At 41.1% G+C, this 19,827-nt stretch overlaps 3 protein-coding genes across 7 annotated transcripts in view; all 3 read right to left on the minus strand.

The window, feature by feature from the left end:
• Positions 1–10,839, minus strand: part of mybpc1 (myosin binding protein C1) — a 33,793-nt gene extending 22,954 nt beyond the window's left edge. For all 4 annotated transcript variants that reach the window (XM_037760820.1, XM_037760818.1, XM_037760817.1 and 1 more), the window contains exons 1-5: positions 10,587–10,839; positions 6,152–6,178; positions 4,199–4,270; positions 1,932–2,147; positions 885–932 (exon numbers count right to left, since the gene is read on the minus strand). In XM_037760820.1, coding sequence (XP_037616748.1) covers positions 885–932; positions 1,932–2,147; positions 4,199–4,270; positions 6,152–6,178; positions 10,587–10,608 — 385 coding nt within the window. In that variant the 5' untranslated portion in view covers positions 10,609–10,839. The remainder of the gene's footprint in view (positions 1–884; positions 933–1,931; positions 2,148–4,198; positions 4,271–6,151; positions 6,179–10,586) is intronic.
• Positions 10,840–14,140: 3,301 nt separating this feature from the next.
• spi2 (Spi-2 proto-oncogene) lies at positions 14,141–15,652 on the minus strand. The gene is made up of 5 exons (XM_037761247.1): positions 15,524–15,652; positions 15,330–15,414; positions 15,160–15,248; positions 14,924–15,068; positions 14,141–14,582 (listed from the first exon to the last, which is right to left on the minus strand). Exons 1-5 carry the CDS (start codon positions 15,524–15,526, stop codon positions 14,275–14,277), a joined length of 630 nt encoding a protein of 209 aa, XP_037617175.1. The 5' UTR covers positions 15,527–15,652; the 3' UTR covers positions 14,141–14,274.
• Positions 15,653–17,510: 1,858 nt separating this feature from the next.
• spic (Spi-C transcription factor (Spi-1/PU.1 related)) lies at positions 17,511–19,008 on the minus strand. Of its 2 annotated transcripts, none has more exons than XM_037759941.1 (5): positions 18,947–19,008; positions 18,732–18,819; positions 18,414–18,532; positions 18,216–18,318; positions 17,511–18,142 (listed from the first exon to the last, which is right to left on the minus strand). In XM_037759941.1, the coding sequence occupies exons 1-5, from the start codon at positions 18,983–18,985 to the stop codon at positions 17,655–17,657; spliced, it is 837 nt and encodes a 278-aa protein (XP_037615869.1). In that variant the 5' UTR covers positions 18,986–19,008; the 3' UTR covers positions 17,511–17,654. The 2 variants fall into 2 exon arrangements, with proteins under 2 accessions (XP_037615869.1, XP_037615868.1); XM_037759940.1 differs by having other exon boundaries at positions 18,216–18,321.
• Positions 19,009–19,827: the final 819 nt, after the last annotated feature.

The following is a 19,827-nucleotide window of genomic DNA, read 5'->3' on the forward strand; positions in this document are numbered from 1 at the left end:
GTAGTTTACAAAAACAAAATAAAGACAGAAAGTATGTGTATCCACATAAAAGGGAATGCCAAGGCCTTGAAAAGTTTGTAAGGCAATGTCGACTATTTAGCCTTATATCTATTCTCTCACACCAACAAGAGATCAGAGCTCCATTCAATGATATATTGTACATTTTTATTTAAATTTTCATTCTAAAGGTTGGATAATAATTAATAATCATTAATAATAATAGCAATGATTTAATGTAATATCAAACTGTCGTGGGACATAAAAAACAATCAAAAGCTGAATTTCAGCAGCATTCCCTTTTAGTACACAGACAAGATTTTAAACAAAATATTGAACAGTAATGTGCATATGTATAATTTATGCACATACACATTTAGCAACCATGCATTTCTTTTGTATGTATAATATACACATGTCAAATTACATTTTCACATCCATACCTTTATTTGAGATGAGTAAATAAAGGATGATGTGCTTGTAGGAGTATTTTGCATGTAAAAGTCACACATTTACTACGTGTATGTCAATGCAAAGACATACATCAGAGTATTTACAAATTTGACATGACAATCCGTACCAACGAATATATACCGGAAGTAGATTTGAGCAATGCCTTTTTGTTGCTGAGACTAAAACACTAACCACGAACCCGTGAAACTGTGAAATGCACATTACGAATTGAATGAATTAAACACTATTCTCAGATCACCACAATATAGCTGATCATACAGGTAACTTATGATTCAACAAGTGCTCTTCTCAAAAAAGTATCGGGAGTTGATTTGAACCTGACTTAAGGTGAAAGCTCCATTGCGACCGTCCTCAAAAAGTGAGGTGAAGAGGAATAAAATTAGGAAGTATCAAAGGTTGTTATGGGTACCAACCTGCTTGGGATGTTGAGGATGCGGTAGTGGCTGCAGCATCATCATCATCTGCAATAAAGGTGTCATTGACAAATAGACCCACCTATCAAAAAAGCTCCATATCTATCACTGGGCAGGCCAAAAATGACACAAGGCTGGCCGTCACATGCGAGGCAAGACTTTGAATGGAGCATGACATGCAGCTCTTGGACGGGAAGAACGAGAACAAAATACCAACCGATGATTTGACCCTAATTACTGTATGTCTCAAGACATAAAACAGTGTGGGATCATGAATGCTCATTACCGCAAGCTTCTCAAGCCGCCGAAACAAAAGCTCAAGCTCTCCAGCACAGCGGTGCGCGGGAAAACACACAGGTGTATCATAAAAATATCAACCTTTTAGCAGCAGATGCAACCCATATTTGCAAAATAATAAATGCTCATGACCAAGCCAACAAAAGCAACTTCAAAGAGTCTCAGCTTTTTCACCTGAGTACCTTCTCTCTCAAAATCAACTCAACTTACCTGAATATACACATAAACAAAACTGAAAGAAGGAAACCAGCCGGTATTTAGTGTGTGTGTTTGTTCTGCCTATACATTTCTGGATTATAGAATAAAGAGTTTGACGACTCACCTTGCACACAACTTGCATCACCTTCAGTTTGCCATAATCTATTAGTCCTTATGTATTAATCTATATTAGTTATCATGTCTTTAGGCATCTGAAGACACTGCACCATAAAGGTCATCAGGTGCATATATGTTATTTGTATTTCTTTGAGGTCTGCATGCAATTAAAGCCACTTAGGAATTAGTTTTAAGAGCAAATGGCTCCAACCAGTAGGAGTGAAGTCCATATCATTCTAAGCAGGGAAGTATAATCTTTTAACTTTGAGAGTAAATCTAGGTTTTACATCACCTTGCCATGCTGCTAAGCCTAGTGTGCAACTGAAATGATTACGACTTCCTGTTTCAGTAGCATTACCAGTGAAAGAGCTAGAGGGGTAAACTTGCATTTTGAGAGAGAAATGGGACTTATTTATGTTTAAGAGGTATACTTACCAGTTGGTGGGGGAGAGCAAGGGCCCTCTTCCTTTACGGCAGAGCTACCGGACTCTGCTTGCTCTGTAACCCCAACCAAACCAGGCGGCGGTTGGTTTGAGCCGTTCTCGGTGGGGCTCGGCTCCGGAGCCACCACAGCCTGTAACGGCTCAGGCTCTGTGGGCTCTGGTTGCTTCCCATCAGTCTCTACTGGCTCTTTCTCCTCTGCTACCGCTTCTGTACAGCAGATAAAGCGCCAGGCTGGAGCAGCAAGCATTGGGCACAACCGCCGGCAGCCTTTGCAAGATAATGCTTGCTCAAATGAGGGGGGTATAAATAGCTAATGACCAGATAGCCACGATCTTAATTGGCGACAGGTGACAAGATTTAGATCTACAACCACGCTAGCGGGCCCTGTGAGGCCTAGACACAGCGGCTCCTTGAGCTAAATGCTAATGCCAGCATGCTAACATGCAGGTATAGGAGGTATAATGTTTACCATATTTGCTAATTAGCACCAACATACAGCTGTTGGGTTGCTGAGGCTGATGGTAATATTATTTGGTCATAAACAAAAGTATTGGACGAATGATGATTTTTTTTACCTGATAGTGGCACCAGAGGAAAAGTCAGAGGATTCATCCTCTTTGCACCATTAATATCTGTACAAAATTTCATGGAAATCCATCCAATAGTTGTTGAGATATTTCAGTCTGAAGGCTATTAAATAGGTGTTATCGGTTGCCACGCACCATAGATGTGGGTTAATAGGGGCCTACTACACCGAAAGAAGGTATAAAAGAAGACGACAGCGACCTCTAGTGACTCTAGTATGACAGGAGCGGAAGTGGAAATCAGGCAATATAGCATAGACAACAAGAAACTCCTTAGCTATGGGGTTTGAGGTCAGGGGTGATGGATGGGACATAAAACATAGGGTTGTCACCCAGACCGGGATTTGCATCCCGTGTGAAACCAACAATTTATCGTTGTCTTTGTGTTAAGTTTTGCTTTCACTTTTGAAAAGTAGTTACAATGTTTTCCCCTAATCTTAACCAAGTGTTTTTGTTTTTCTAAGCCTTAAGAAGTTGTAGTTTCTGTTGCCTAAACCTAAAGAAGTAGCAATTTTTTTGCCTTAACATTGTAGGTTTTTTGCCTAAACCTAAAGAGGTTGTAATTTTGTTGCCTAAACCTAAAGAAGTTGTAGTTTTGTTGCCTTAACGTTGTAATTTTGTTGCCTAAACCTAAAGAAGTTGTAATTTTGTAGCCTAAACATTGTAATTTTGTTGCCTAAACCTAAAGAAGTTGTAGTTTTGTTGCCTTAACGTTGTAATTTTGTTGCCTAAACCTAAAGAAGTTGTAATTTTGTAGCCTAAACATTGTAATTTTGTTGCCTAAACCTAAAGAAGTTGTAGTTTTGTTGCCTAAACCTAAAGAAGCCTTTTTGTTTGTGTTAAAAATGTGACGTTTCGTTCAGTTTTACATGTTAATACGTGTTGCTTTTAAGTTTCACTTTCACTTTTACAACATAGTAGGTGTAGTACGCCTTTAATGACCCACATCTATGGTGCTTATAACAACTTGTAACGCCTATTTAATGGCCTGTTAACAGTTTTGCTTCCATAGAGCCATGTTGCTGGTGTGGCTAAATAAACAACCCAAATCAATCATTCAAATTCAACTAAATCAATAAATTATGTCCAAAATATATCTACTATTATGTGGTATGCCATCGTATCTCATGTTTTGATCAGTGAAGCATCTATCTGGTCATTGCATATCTATACTGTAAAGTGATGAAGGAGGAAGGGATTTACTGACTCATACAGCATGCGCAGTATGAAATGATCTGATTGCTTGTATTAAATTTAGACAGCTGGCTTTTGACTATAGAGCCAACAGAGTCCGTAAAACCCAACTTCCCCAATCCCTCTATACCTCCTGTGTGATGACTCAATATGTCACACAGTTACACCAACACAAAGACAGCCACAGCGTGAGTTACTGTCAGCACCAAGCGTCCAGGCAAATGCAGGTCGAGCAGTGCAGGCATAGTATGTGCACAGTAAGTGAGGTGGTGGTCTTACAGCTAACCTAATTAACTGTTTGTGTGAGCATACGGCGTGTCGAGCAATCATACCTACACAAGAAAAGTGCACTTTCAGGCCTCTCAGAGTGAATTAAGTGACAAAAGAAATCGTGATGGCACACACCAAACGAACACGTGATGTGAATGCGATGTGCAAGAGAACGAAACATTCTGGGGCAAGTGAAGGGGGCGTACCCACCTTGGGGTGGAGAAATCTCCAAGGAAATCTCAGGGAGGGGCAGCGCAGCGTTACTGTCTGGGGCAACACTTTCTGAGCATGTGACAAATATATAGTGGTGGATGGAACAGCTGCTTTTTATGAGCACAAAGCTTCAGCATCTGCAATGCCTCTCTCAGTCTCGAACATACACACCAACACAAATAAACATAAAAACACACATCTACACCCACCTGTCTGCACGTCGTCATTCACACTTTATCGCAATACAATATTCAGACCATTCTCACATTTGATACAACACAGGAAAAAAACTTATTATTAGACTATTTTCCTGCCTATAAATATATATAAAATGTGCTGTTAATATGTCAAGATTAGAATTATGCAAATGTCATTGAGGTTCACAATTGAAATGCACATTAATAAACACACAAGTTTATTAAAAAAATATTATAAATTAAATAGTTAAAATAGTACGAAGGCTAAAGTTTGATTCATACTTTATACTTCCATCAAGGTGTTGTGAGGGTTTTGCTGTAGATGCCTTATGGCGGGCCATAGGCGCCAATTTATGATTTTGCCCATGGGTGCCGAAATTTTGTGAATCTCAGCAAGATGATAATTGTCATGAAATGGCTTTTATTGCGCCTGCTTTAGTAATTATTACCGAAATGCGACACTGCTCTGCCACAAATTACAACAGGCTACGCCAGTGTTTCCCACAGGAGTTTGTGAGACTATGGTGGGCGGACCCTCTAGGGGGGTCAGGGGGCAAGCTCCACCGGAAGAAGATTTTGTACATTTTAAAGTTAAATGCATTAATCTGGTGCACTTTGAAAGCAAAATAAAGAGGCTAGATCTATGAAGATCTGGACGGGTCGGGTGGGTTGCCGAAAGGAGCACTGCGGTGCCACGAGCCGCCTTTACACTCGCACTTTTCCAAGCTGACCTAGAGCCTAGATTGGATGGGGATTTTTTCAATAGATAGTAATAGTAGTATAAATAGATTTTTTTAGAGATGCAGTTAATTTATTTATTAATTAATTTTTTGATCAGCCTTCCCTGTGGATTCTCAAACTTTACGGTGGGTGCTTGAACACAGGAGCACCCATGTGATTGGCACGTATAGTGTAGGTAGTGTAGGATTTACCCGTTGTAGCACCACCGCAACACTCGCTGGAAGTGTCAGGCAGTGTTGTGCATTTATTATATACCTTAAGTGTTATACTGTAAACTCTTTGAGATAAGGTGTGCTTGCATTGGCAGCGAGAGGAATTGCACTGAAAATGGCTTCACTGGATCATGAAATGCAAGTTACAACTACACTCACATCATGAGCCAGTGCACCGCTAAGATCCGACTGGCATTTTTTAAATAACATTGAAGAATTATTTATCTGACAAATCATATATTTTTAGTTAGAACCTAAAAAGCTGAGCTCTCCCCATGTTGGAGCCTCAAGATGCTGCTGCAGCTCCAAGGTCAAACCCCAGCGCCAGCATAAAGCCAATTGCATGCCAGCACCTTGCTCACATGGGGCGGCCGGGGCATCAGCTGAATCAACAGAGGGGGATCAGCTGGCTGGCGAGAGGAATGTCAGAGACGCTGACAGCTCAGTCGTCGCCACAGATCACTCTGGAGTACAGCAGCACGTCCATACTGCCGACTATTGGCTCCACATTTACACTCCTATGCGACAGTGTTTGCACATTCACGCCGAGTTCAGCGCTGCGATCATCACGTCTAGAGGTGCCTGGACACCTTAATGCTAACAAGGGTTGGTGTTTGATGTGTACACTTCTCTTCCCAAAGACTTGGTTTCCTGTTCCTTTACTTTGTCCTTCTTTCACTTGTGCAACTACCCTTGTTTTGATGAGTATACGTCTGTTCCTGTGCATACATTGTGCAACTATAATCTGCTAGACTGTGAGGTGACAGGGGGAGATTAGATGTCTGTCGCCGTCCACTCACCTTCTGGCTGGCCATTTGGCATCTCGTCTAAAGAAAGAAAGAAAAACACATCACTGTCAAACATGATAACGAGATGTCTCGCTGTACATCCTAATCACCCAGAAACGTCTTTCCGATTGTGCACATTGACTTATTTTATTGATATCCATTCACCACTGAGCCATATCATCGCTGTGTCGGATGACCGACTCCTCGTGCTTCGACACCATGTTGTCTTAACTGATTATGATAGAGGCCCCCATGACACACCACTTGTTTGCCCTCTGCCTCGTCTAGACTTATGAAACTAACGGTGGCCTCAACAGATCAAAGCATCCATACAGCCCTTGGCATGAAATGACGGGGTTAAAAATCAAACCTCTGTGGTTATTAGTGGGTTAGTGGAGCACAGAGCCATGGGAGGTTGTCAAGGGAGCTTCAGACGAGCCATGAAACATCTGGAGCGACCTGTTTTTTTATTGTCCTTGCTCAGATTAAATTAGGGAATATGATTAAAGCACAATACAGCGTTGCTCGACCAGTGGGCAGCTCCGGGATCTGAAAAGTGAAGCCAATGCTGAAGTGCCTTAAACGTGCATTCTTTCTAACAGCCAGCAGGGGGCGACTCTTCTGGTTGCAAAAAGATGTCTGATTGTATAGAAGTCTATAAGAAAATGAGCCTACTTCTCACTTGATTTATTACCTCGGTAAATATTGTAAACATGAGTTTATGGTCTCAATCGTTAGTTTCAAGTCTTCTTCAATACAGCATGATGTTCATTTAGTAAATTATGGTCCCATTTAGAGTCAGATAGACCATAAAGCAGGGGATGCTTTAGGGCGTGGCTACCTTGTGACTGACAGGTCGCTACCACGGCATTGTCCGGTCTGGGAGTTGCCCGCGTTTTCGACTTTGAATTTTTTTTAACCCTTTCACAGTGTCGTTTCAGTTCATGAATGTTAATTGTAACATTTTGGTCGCCTAAAAATGTCTTATTCAGCATTTGGTTGTACTAAGCTCCACCCTCTCGTGTCACTTCTGGTTGCAAAGAAACCAAGATGGTGACGGCCAAAATGTCGAACTCAAGGCTTCAAAAAACGTAGTCCACAAACCAATGGGTGATGTCATGGTGACGACTTCCACTTCTTATATACAGTCTATGCCCGACACGCAGTCGAATGGATGACGGGAACGGGTGTAGCAACTACATACAGCGTGACTTAAAGCAGACTGTCATCCAGTGGCTGTGCTTCAGTCCACTATTCATTTGGGGTTTTGCATGTGTGTGAGTAAAAGGAATGGAAAGAGGAAAGACATGGGTACGTGGGGGATTAGGGATACATATTTGGAGTGACAACAGTTGACGGCTCTATTACCATCACGTGTTCGGACCTGTCAGGTCCCACACAGTAACAACAGTCCAAATTCTGCAGGGATGCCCATGTGATTACGTATGTCTGTGTTTCTTTGTTGATGATACCCCTGTAAATGTCAGTACCAGTCCTCTTGAATGTCTGATGTTTCTTTAGCTTTATACTTTTATTTTTATAACATTTTATAGTTGCAGAGAACATAAGATAACTGAATGAGAACTGGAAGGCTATGTCAAACACAAATATACAGGTAGAGTTCATTATGCAGGGGTTTAAGAGCAGTATAGCCCTTTAATATATATTTTAAAAAGACCCTTAATCAGTGTCTGTTTCCTGAGAGACAGTTTCATACTTTATTTATCAACCTTGTCTTTTTTTAGTTGAAGGGTAGAAGTCATTTTTTCCATGGAGCGCAGACAGTTTATGGTATCAGTGAAAAGGTCTGTACAAGGGCGACTCATTAGAGCCAGCATTTGGTAATTTTTTGTACTTGAAGCCATAAAGATCTTGAGGCAAATCTCCAAAAAACCCAGTATCCACTTTCTCCCAAAATAGCGGAATATGTGGACAATACCAGCCTGATGTGTCTTTTTAATCCTTTTGCATAACACAGCCAATACTCTGAGACTTGAACCTCTTCTTTGAGTATCTTAAGCTTTACAGAAACCTTTCATAGCGAGTCTCAGTTTCTGACTGCCAGCTGTTTGCAGCCCGTCTATGAATACTGCAACACCATTTCTAACAGCCATTTTCCTCCCATCGCGTCTCAGCTTCTGATATCCCTCCATTCGCAACGATTCCCTCCGAGCATTCCTTGTCAAAATTAGCCGCGCTCCCACCTCACTTCACAACAATGTATCGCTGGCCACCGCGCCACAATCCTGCAGGGTCACATCAAGCTCTCTGTCTCATCTCCATTGAGATAATGAGCGTGGAGAAAGGTTTTGTTTTACCTCGGAGGACTCCCAGTGCAGCTGACAGGGCTGCAGGTATGTTCAGCTGTTGGGCCTGCTGGCGTGCAGACAGAAGGGCTCATACAGGCTCCGACGTGAGCCAAACTGCCGGCAGCTTCGTTTTTCCTAATATAGACCTTTATTGCTTTAATAATCCTGCATTAATGATATTGTTTGTTGTGTTTATTTGTTTTAATTCTAGTTTGACAAGAACTTTAATGAGACTTTATGAGTTTAAAAGCTGGACTTCATTAGTAGCTGACAGACGTTCCCGCTGTATCCTACCATGTGTCTGATTTATGAGGTGGTATCTGTAACACAAAGCGACAGTGTCAGAGGACAGAGCCCCTGGAGAGTGATGGCCCTCTGGGACAGTAAATATCATGAGGTGAAGACAAGGGCTTGTTCACGACTGAAACCCAAAACTGAGTGGCGGCGAGGACAACATTGTAACGCCGCTGGGCACCGGGTCGGAGGTTTAATGGTGCGTGACCTCTGAGCGATCCAACCTGGACTGAGAGTGGCAGGGTGTTTTGGTGTGTGGGCACAGGAAGAAGAGGAGGAGGAGGGGGTTTTGCGGCTGTGGAGGGAGATGGCAGTGAACAAGGGATGGGGATTAAAAGTGCGCTCATTCTGAACTATTCCAGGGACAAGAATCCAGGTCCCGAGAGATCTGCGGGCGACTCAGCCAGTCCGTCATCTCTGGTTCGGACTTTTTAAAGGCTTCAGAGTGGGGCGTCTAAAACAACAGCGCTGGCCTCCTCCTCTTCAGCTGTTCGGACTCATTTAAAGAACAATACTTTTCTCTACTCTCATTTATCTGCTGCTCTCGGCTTAGCTATTTCTGGGTAGTGTTTTTAGCAGACTGGAATCCGTTGCCTCTATTTGCCCGCAGCTTTGTCTCTGAGGGGATCAGGGATGTTTATGGCAGTGGATGAACACTGTGGGGGCAACTGTGCGGTACACAATGCACACTACAAAGGTGCATAAAGCTGAGCTTCAGATCATTTCAGGAGCTTGGTTTCACGACAAATGACCCAACAAGAGATTAGGGTAAGATTTGGATGTGAGGAATGGGATTGTGGAGCGTGCAGCTGGCCGTTAAACATTGACATCTCCCCAAATGTATCAAAGAGCTCCCATGAATCTTGAAAGTGCCCCTTGTCCAAAAGGCAACCTGTTCACCCCCTCTATCCTTAGACTCTTGGTTTGGATATGGAAAAACTCCCCTAAAACAACTTTAACGTGGGGGAAAACCAAGGTAGAAACAGACAGATGTCTTATGTACAGAGAATTGTGAGTGTCAAATCAGGCCCGAGGTGTCACGACCAACCATAGACAGATCAATGTCTCCCTGGGCGATAACGAGTTTATTAAAAACCTGTATCAGCTCTCATCAGGAAGGCTTCCAAGATCCAAACAAAATGTCCCATTTCCTCTACTGTACATGGTCATGTCTGGGTCGACTGCAGACGCCCAAAAAGAGCCGAGCTAATGGGGAGGGTGGGAGTAATACCATATCGTAATGACAGACAAGAGCGGATTAAAAGGGAATGTTGACGGACACGATGGTACAGATGAGTGACATTATGGTGTTATGTGTGAGAGGGGGCGGGTTAAGATGCTGGGAGTGGTTGAAAAAGGAATTGAATTATGGGCATCAATCAGAAAGACAATCAGGTTATTTATCCTCAAGCAGCCAATTGCATCATCCTTTAAAGGTCTTTTTTGTGTCCGTCTCGGCGCTCGCAAACATTCCTACATTGTCGTTTCTTTCTCCAGCTGAATCACACAGAACAATCCCCACCACGGCAACAATATCTGCTCATAAACCTCAAATCTTCTCCTGCCCCTCTGGGTGGTAGAAACAAGCATGCATCAGTAATACAACACCACTGTCAAAGTCACTTTGAGGATTTCTATGAACGAGCTGGCAAGTGATGGAGCCGCCTGACTCTGCTCCCCTCAGACAATGACAGTAAATATAAACTCAACAAGCAAATCATAAGAAAAAAAAATGTTTTTAAAGTTACGTATTTTTGCTCTCAGATGAATTAAAACCTGCATAAGTTTTAATTTTAGTTGTCACATGCTTTGATGTTACTGCTAGAGGCGACAAAATCTCCTACCTTTCTTTGTGGGCTCTGGCATCTTGAGCCGCGTCCCAAGAAAGCGTCAAGGAGTCAAAAAGGTGCAGGTAGGTGAGTAATGAGACTCTACAGGAGGACAGGTGAGGCGTGGTAAGACCTCTCGTCCAGGAGAGAGATGATGATAGGATGGTGGAAGAAGAATAAAACCTCTGGGACTCCTTGGACCAAAGTGATGGGAGATGAGGAGGGCTCGGGGATACGGTTTGGAAATCTCAGTGGGGGAGGAGAGGAGGACCAGCGACAGATTCAGGAGGGACCAGGCTCTCAGGCCTTATATAGAGAGGTGGCACGCTCCTCCTCTCTGTAGTGGACGGACACTGCATCACTGTCCCCTACCCACTGGTTGCTGTGCCAGCTTGAAAAAGTAAATGCGTGGTTTATGCTGCCTTGTGCACAAAAGTGACATCGAAATGATGCATTTTACTTTGTATTTGCTTATTGGATTTAAGTCCAACATATTTGTTTTGTAGTTAGAGCAACACGAGTTCTGCAGAGCCCAGGTTTTCTGTTTTTTATGGCTGAACATTCTTGTAAAATTACTCAAAGTGGCCTGTTTGACTTAAAGGAATAGATCTACGTTTTGAGAAACACACTTAATTGCTTTTTCAATAGTTAGGTGAGAAGATTGATACCACTTAGGGCCAGCTCTATCTAACCCTTTTTTGTGCCCTAGGCGAATTTTGGATTTGGAGCCAATGGGGGGTGGGGGGAGCTCCAAATTGAGGTAAATCAATTTCCCAGTATGAACACTTGAATAGCCCTCATTAGCCAAATCCAGAGTTATTTCCCTTCCTCCGTTCATGTGAATGAGACCCAGACCGCGGCTGGACCGAGGGCTGGGAGGCGGAGTTAATGAAGACACTACTGCGCCCTAATGGATGCGGAAGATTGCCGGATGATCCGGGTGCTTTATCACTCAGCAGTCAAGATATTGTGGCTTTGTGCTCCACTGAGCAACTCTCATAGGAATGAACGAGAGCCCGCCTCCAACGCTGTATCCAGTTCTCTTTATATCCATGCCCAGAACCCTAACCCTAGCCCCGTAAACTGCGACACTAAACTAATGGTTTTAAGACAAAAATTAAGATTTTTATTTTCATAAATAACTTTATTTATTATAATATAAATAAACAATTGGTCCCTGATTGTTGGCATAAAAGTGTTTTGTCAGTTTCACTACAATTTGCACTTTTATTAACAAATAAGTGCGGCCGGGCAGATGAAAAAGTGTGAGAAACAGAATTACAGGGGTGAAAAGTGTATTTCTTTCTTTCTTTATCTATTATTTGTTCATTTGTTACCTTAATGCAGAAAATGAGGAGGGGCGCCCACCAGCATTATTATTGTTATTGTTATTATTATTATTATATTTAGAGAGTGGTGCCCTAGGCGAGTGTCTTTATGGCCTAAGCCGGCCCTGATACCAGTCTCAATGTGTTCCCATCTAACCCTTGGCAGGAAAGCAACCATGCGCGTTGTCACAAACATTAATTTAATCCTAGATTTATTATCATCACTTCCAGGACGAGGGTGAGGGCTGTCAGCGGGGCATCAGATGTGAGAACCCTGAATGCACTATAGAAGTAGGTGAAGAAGGAGGAGACTGCAATATAAAATAAATGGAGAGCTGTTGTCATAGTCACAGGTCTGAGGCTGATGTAACGCTCTCCGACGATCCCGGATGATATACAGCATATTCAGAGAATGTATGGCTTTATTGTGTGCTGCGACCTGATGCCAGATATCAGTTTAATCCCGGAGGAATGCTGTCCAAGAACAGCAGGCTGGTGAATAAATACTGGGGAGATGCCTGGGCGGTGGTTGTATGGCCTATACTTAGAAAGCCGTCATAAACCTTTTGACATTTGACATGAGAAGAGGGTTTCATTGTGAATTATGTCACTGTGTGTGCTCCTAATTAATCTTTTAGCGCGTCAAACACAAGTGATAAATCAGGTGCGGTCTCCAATCAAAGGTCGCTGAGATTAAACCGCAAGGCTGAAAGGCTGTCGGGTTTACGAGCTACAGGAAGCCTGCATGCTGCTGAGGTTTCTTTACATGTTCCTTACATGTCCATGAGCGCCTGCAGAGAATCTAACAATATCATAACCACTTGGGCATGTTAATGATCTCAACATGGCAGTGCACTTAAAACATGCACAATTAATTCCTCAGACAACCCTATAGGACAGTCAGGACGAGGCACGGCTCTATTTCAGGGGCTACAAATACTGTCTGTGCACAGGAACGCAGCTTATATCAGAAATGTGCAATCAAAGCAAAGACGAAGATCCTCTGTCACTTCAAAATTGGATCTATAGGCCACCGCAAGCCGACACATATCACATGATGTGGAAGCTTCTGATTAAGAACTTTCCTTAAATGACCATTATCACAATTCACTTCACAGCATGTGGCCTTTCTTGGTAACAGACACCCATAGCTCTGTTAGCCCATTTATAACCCACAGCGGGCTCCAGCAGTAAATACTGGGCTTAGGGATGTGTCATGTGGGTCCGCTACAAACAGCACAAAACCATTTGGTACTGCCCCGGCCACGGCCGAGGGTTCACATCACAGAGGAGGTTTGGCCATGAGGTCACACAACAGAGGCTGAGAAGCTTTGAGATGGACGACACTGACACCCTCTGGTTCCTAACAGCCAGCAAAAGCTTTATTACATAAAGGAAAACACAGTTATCAGCAGGCGAAGAGGCACATTAGGCTGCTGCATGACTGTTTTCTCTCAGGGGAAACATAGTATTCTTGCTGTTATAGAAAACTTCAGGGTAAGTTTACTTAATGGTGTTTTGATAACTGATTTATACTATATATTACTGATAGCCTATATATGAAAGTTCAGTGTTTCAGGGTCCCTTGACCTCTGACCTCAAGATAAGTGAATAAAAATGGGTTCACTTTATGATAATAATATATAATAATATAATATATATAATACAATAATAATAAATTGGGTATGACTGTAAAGCCGAGACGAAGGAGATGAGGAAGAGCATTAACTCCTAACATTAATTGTGGATGTGCCATTTAAGTGTGCGGCCCTTTATTTATGTTTTCGTATGAGTGCATTGTCCCTAAAATACAATAAATACACAATAAAATGATGACTGTAAGAGTAAAACATGTTTTTTAATTATTTACATCACAAACTTTGTGAATTTGTCACACACATAGTGGAAAGTTAAAGGTCCCATATTGTAAAAAGTGAGATTTTCATGTCTTTTTTTTATTATAAAACAGGTTTAAGTACTATATAAATACTTTGAAAGTATCAAAACGCTCAATCAAGGGAGAAATACACACAGCCCGTATTCAGAAACTGTGCCTTAAAATGAGCCGTCAGGATTTTTGTCATTTTGTGATGTCACAAATCTACAATATTTAGAGTATTTCACAGTTTTAAACTTAAAAATTGTAGATGTGTCCCAGTTTATTTCCTGTTGCACTGGATGTCAATGACATCAGCTGACAGGAAGTAAACATGGACCGAAGCTGTTGCCTAGCATGTTCTAGTAGAAACATAAAATACAAGTATCAACCTGAAAATGAGCACAATATGGGACCTAAAGCTTCTAGATAAAAAAAACAAACATTAAAAAAAGAGCACCTTTAGAGTTTTATATGACATGATATGAGCTAGTCCACATTACAAATCTCCTCGTCGACACTTCTGCAGCAGCGTCAGCGTGTCTCGGCTGAACTGGTAGGTGAGCTTCTTCTTCACCTTGAAGATCTCTCCGGACCGGGCGTAGTTCCTGAGGGCGCGGGACATCTTCTGGTACGTCATGGGCCTCTTGTTGCCCTTCCTCTGCCCCCACAGCGCCGCCACCTGGTCCTTGTTCGTGGAGGAGAAGCGGAAGACGCCCGCGGCTGCCGGCACCCACGACACACAGTGGGCCATGTTGGGATCCTCCAACATCTCAAAGAGAAAGTGAAAGAGGCGCACCTTTCCACCTGCAACCAGTGAGCAAACAGGAATTGGCATAATGAAGGGATTTAAAAGAGGGATTTAACAGCAGCTGGGCCTCTCTGAAACAGTTAGCTGGTTACAGTTAATCATTTCCTCAAATATAATTCCCAGAAAATCTCCTCACTGATGGGATCGTAGCGGAGAGGGTAAAGCTGTAAACACTGCGGTTATCTGATAGATATGTAAAAACAGCTTCTGCGCTAAAGCTCCATTGTATTTTACGGTAAAGGGAAGGTCTCTTATTTGCTCTCTTGGTGTTGTTTCCCCCAAGCCACTAGCAAACAGGCAATAACAGTATCTAGTGACCAGAAAAAGGAGAACTCACCGCTCCCCGCTGTGTGTTTGGTTGCTTGTCTTGTTGATACAAAGTTTGGCAGTGACCCACGCTCACACAATGTTGCTGTTGTGTTGTGGCTGAGAGCTGCCGGGGCGTCGTGTGCCAGCAAAGGCTGAAGTGCAGGTTTGATGATCTTTGATGAAGGAGACACAGCTTTAAAGGTGCACATTTAACATGCGGTATATACAAATGTGTTGTGTGGAGGAAAAACAAATGATGCCTACAGGTGGTTCATCACACGTCCAACGGTGCTCGTAGGATTCTTCATGCACAGGTGCATATCTCTCATCTGCAGTCCAGTACACCTTGTCCACTGTAATAAAAAAAAAAGCAAAACAAATGCTCAAAGATCAAATTAGTCTTTAAATATTATAATCTAATTCCCCAGGCTTACCATTTTCTCCAGCGTGTTGTCTGTAGTACTCCTCTAGGAACTCTAAGATCACCTCCAAATCAGATTGAGTGTCCTGGAAAGAGTTCTGATAAAGATAAATAATTCAAAATCAGTCTTGAATACTGTATTATATTCAATGTTTTGCCTTTTTTAGAGAATGCTTATATCATCCTTGCAACAAATCTGCTCTTTACCATCACTGCTGAATGCCGTACAGTCCTTTCAGTTTGGGAGAATTTCACAAAACTGACTTTGAGACACTCAAGAGCCTAGGCTCTTTTTATACCCCCCACAGGACGGGGCTTTTCTACATAACAGCAGACGTTTGCTACCCAAAGCTCACAGGAACAATGACTACCATCCCACAAAGCCCCAACACCAGCACCAGTCAACCCATCAACAAAGCCTCCCAGCACTGACCACATCCTCCCCGCTGCAGCAGATAAGGCCTGGCCTGGAGGCAGCGTCTACGCACAATGCTCGCTTTTCAGGAAAACACACACTTGCTGCCATATTTTTCCTCTCAGGATGTGTCTTAATTTCAGATTTTTGTAGTTGCGCTTGTTGCAATATTTCACTACAATGGAGACAGCGCTAAATCTTTCAGCCCGGTGATAATTTTCTTTTTTTATTTATGACAAAAGACGAGAGCGCGACTGCAGTTATCAGTCAGTAAAGAACAAACACATGTGAGAGTACACAGACTGATTTATTGGTTGTATTCAAAAGAAAAAAATAGTACAACAATTAATTATGATATTAATATCAAACATTTACTATACACAATAAATATAATAAGTATACAAAACATTGTTTTATTAAGAAAATTATCAACACATCATCATCATCATCATCACACATGGTGCTTATTACTGGTTGCTTGTTGTAACAACAGGAGCCATAGATTTTTAAATATAAATTATTTCTGTCATAAAATAATCTTTATTACCTTTTCTACTGTCTCGTACACAAAGTAGAGTCAAAACAGTGTGTCTACATTAGAAAATATAGGTACATGTTTACGATTCTTATTTATTTTATTGCAAATTGTCTTAATTGTTATGTCTAAATTGTACACCTTTAGCAGAAAACAGATTTTTTTTCTCATGTTTCTAAATGCCATTGCATAATATAAGCCACAATAATTAAAGATTTTATTTTATTTTATCTTTTTTATTTTATTTTATTTTATTTTATTTTATTTTATTTTATCTTTTTTATTTTATTTTATTTTATTTTATTTTATTTTATTTTATTTTATTTTATTTAGGTCTTCATAAGATAACATTTAGTTATTCAGACTATCAAAGACCTAAATCCTTCCTGTTATGTAGCTCATGTTTCTCTTAATTAGTGCTTAATTAAATGCATGCGTGTGTTGACTGGAGGTCAACCTGTTAACTCCACCATATGGTCGCATTAAAGCTGCATGTCAAATTTTGTCCTTCATATTTTGTAGTTTAAAAGTATTTACAGTGATACATTTGACTGGCAGTGTATAAAATCCACAAAAACTGTTCACACAAAAATTAATTGACTGAATATGGACCCTCTGAAAACCTCCTGTTAAGACTCTTAATTAATGCTTTATTAAAAGCAGGTATGCTGACTGGAAAGGTCAACCTGTTACATCCACAATATGGTGGCATTAAAGCTGCATGTCTAAAAGAACTGTATTTTGTTAATTAAAGATGTTTAAATTATTTATTTTTTAGTTATACTATTATTTAAATTAAGGGGTTTTCGGAGAAACCACTTTTCTTGATGAACTTAGGTAATTTCCTCATTCATATTTTGTAGTTTAAAAGTATTTACAATTAATTTACAGTGATAGTTTTGACTGGAAGTGTATAAAATCCACAAAAAACTGCAAATAGTCTAAACACGCACTGACTGAATATGGAGCCAGTCTCTGAAAAACCTCCTGTTAAGACTCTTAATTATGACTTTATTAAATGCAGGTGTGCTGACTGATGAGGTCAACCTGTTAATATGTGCTAAAACATGTACTGGCATTAGCTGCAACACAAATATAAGTTTGTTGTTTACTAAATATGTCTAATTAAATCTTCAATTTAGTTAGATAGGTGTTTTTTATTTAAATCTAGGGATTTTCTAAAATCAAAAAAGTGAATATTTACAAATGAACATAAAAAAAGCACTCCACTCTGGAACACAAAATGATAAAATAAAGGGTATTTAAACACCTTTAATTGTGATGGTCCCACTATAACTTGTAGACTTAATGTGAACCCAGAGAGAAGAACAATTGAAGTCCTTGAAAACCTTTTCAAACTTTTAAATGTGATCGACCCGTCCTCCAGCTCACAGTTTGGTTGTGCTGTGTGAGGTGAAGCTGGAGGCCAGGTCGTAGTCCTCCTGCAGCTGGTAGTGTCCGTACCAGCTGTGCCAGTCCGCCGCCACCGCCGCAGAGCCGCAGTAACTCTGCTCAGCCGGGCTCTGCTGCCGGGCGTGGGCCTCCTCCTGCGCGGGGCGGCAGGGCAGGTGCATGGACACCTGTGCAGAGCCCAGCCTGTGCAGGATGTCTGGGTTGAACTGGTAGGTGAGTTTGCGTCTCACTTTGATGATCTCACCGGTGCGACTGTAGTTTCTCAGAGCCCTCGCCATCTTCTGATAGGTCATGGTCTTGCGGTTGCCCTTGCGTTGGCCCCAGCACTCGGCCAGCTTCTCCTTGTTCTTGGAGATGAAATGGAAGGTGCCACTGCCGTTGTCCGTCCACTGGATGGAGTCGCCCATGTTGGGGTCATTCAGAGCCTCGTGGAGGTATTCATAAAGCCTGAGCTTCTTGCGGCCTGAGGAGATTGAATTGTTTTAGTCACAGATAATTGCTAATATAAAGTATACTGAAAACCTTAAGCTGATTACTTTTAGTGTTCCTCTGTGGTGGCAAGACTGAGTAGAAATGAGGCGATTCATTTGGCACAGAGTGACCCAAGGAGACATCAGGCATGACTTGAGGCCAAGACTGCTGCTGAAAGAGAAAACAATTTAAAGTCAAAACCCTTCTTTCTATATATTTTTTCCTGATTTTAAAACACACAAAAACAGTTTTTTTCAACTTACAGCCATGTCATTCCACTCATAAACTGGAGCTGTTACATCAGACGGGTGTGTGACGAGGCAGCAGGAGATCTGACACTGCAGCGATGGCTGGGTACCCAAAGTCTCATAATATGTGCACTCTGAAATTAAAAAAAAAGCAGTTGTCATTGTATCCAGATCATAAAAATACATAAAATAATTAATTAAAGTGTTAAAATAATTGAAATTGCTTTCTTTAGATGATAAAAGAGAGGAAAATTGTAAATTTATAAGCATAAAATCATGCATTGAGAGAGAAATATGATCATATTTATGGTCATTTAGAGATTTTTACTGTACCTGAATCATAATATGAATTATTTGAATGGTGTTGAATCACATCAATTGCATCCTGGAAGTGTTGGTTGATGTCGCTGTCCAAAGACGTCTGCAACAGATAGAAAATTTCACCCACAAAAATCTAAACTTTAATCTGATTTTTTTCCCTTTAAATTAAAAATGTAGATTATTTCATACAAATAACTGTAATAAAATGCATCATCCTCACAACTCACCATCTTGTATGTCTGCGTGTTGCTCTCAGTTGAGGCCATTTCTGTCCCAATAGGTGAACACTGCTGCACTAGTGCAGGTGTACACTATGTGGACAGGTATATATATGTGTTGCACACCCCCAATACCTGTTCACCGTTTACAGGTAGAGAGGCCGGTCAATTTAAATGTGTTAACGTCACGATGTACTCCTGCAGTCTTACACTTCTTCTTTTTTTGGAAGCACAGATGAGATAGACATCGGAGCATCACACCGTCTCTCATAGTGCAGATCACAATCTAGCAACAACAAAAACCTCTTTTATTGCACCCATCCACCAGGAATACCACCAATTCTCAGCCTGACCTGAGAATTTGCATACAGGGCGAGATATGTATCTAACATACACATCCATAATAGGTGCTGTTCAATGATACGCTTTTCTGAAAATTTAAATGGGAGCGTATAGATTTGCGGGAAACGTTTCTCTGTGGTTCTTTGTTTTCTGGCTGCAAAGTCAAGTGAATGAGGGAATATTTGCATGAATAGTGAGCCTGCGGCGAGGCACAATGGATAAGCACAAACTTACAATAAATCAAAGGACATTTATCACTGGTCACTGGCAATAAAACTAAATATTTACTTTATATTCCACAAAATGATCTCACAATGTAATATTGTCATTTTATATAATTTTATCTATTTTTTATTATATTTTTAAAGTTATAATTGCATATTTTTCTCAGAAAATGTAATACATTTTATTATTATATTTTATTTTTTGCTTATTTTTTAAAAGGTTATAATTGCATATTTTCCTCAGAAAATGTAATAAATTGTTCATGTTTTATTCTGCTATTACATTGCACAAAAAGTGATAAAAAAAGTAATCTCATTGTTTAA

This window comes from Sebastes umbrosus, chromosome 23 (genome assembly GCF_015220745.1).
Source record: "Sebastes umbrosus isolate fSebUmb1 chromosome 23, fSebUmb1.pri, whole genome shotgun sequence".
NCBI classification, from domain to species: Eukaryota; Metazoa; Chordata; class Actinopteri; order Perciformes; family Sebastidae; genus Sebastes; species Sebastes umbrosus.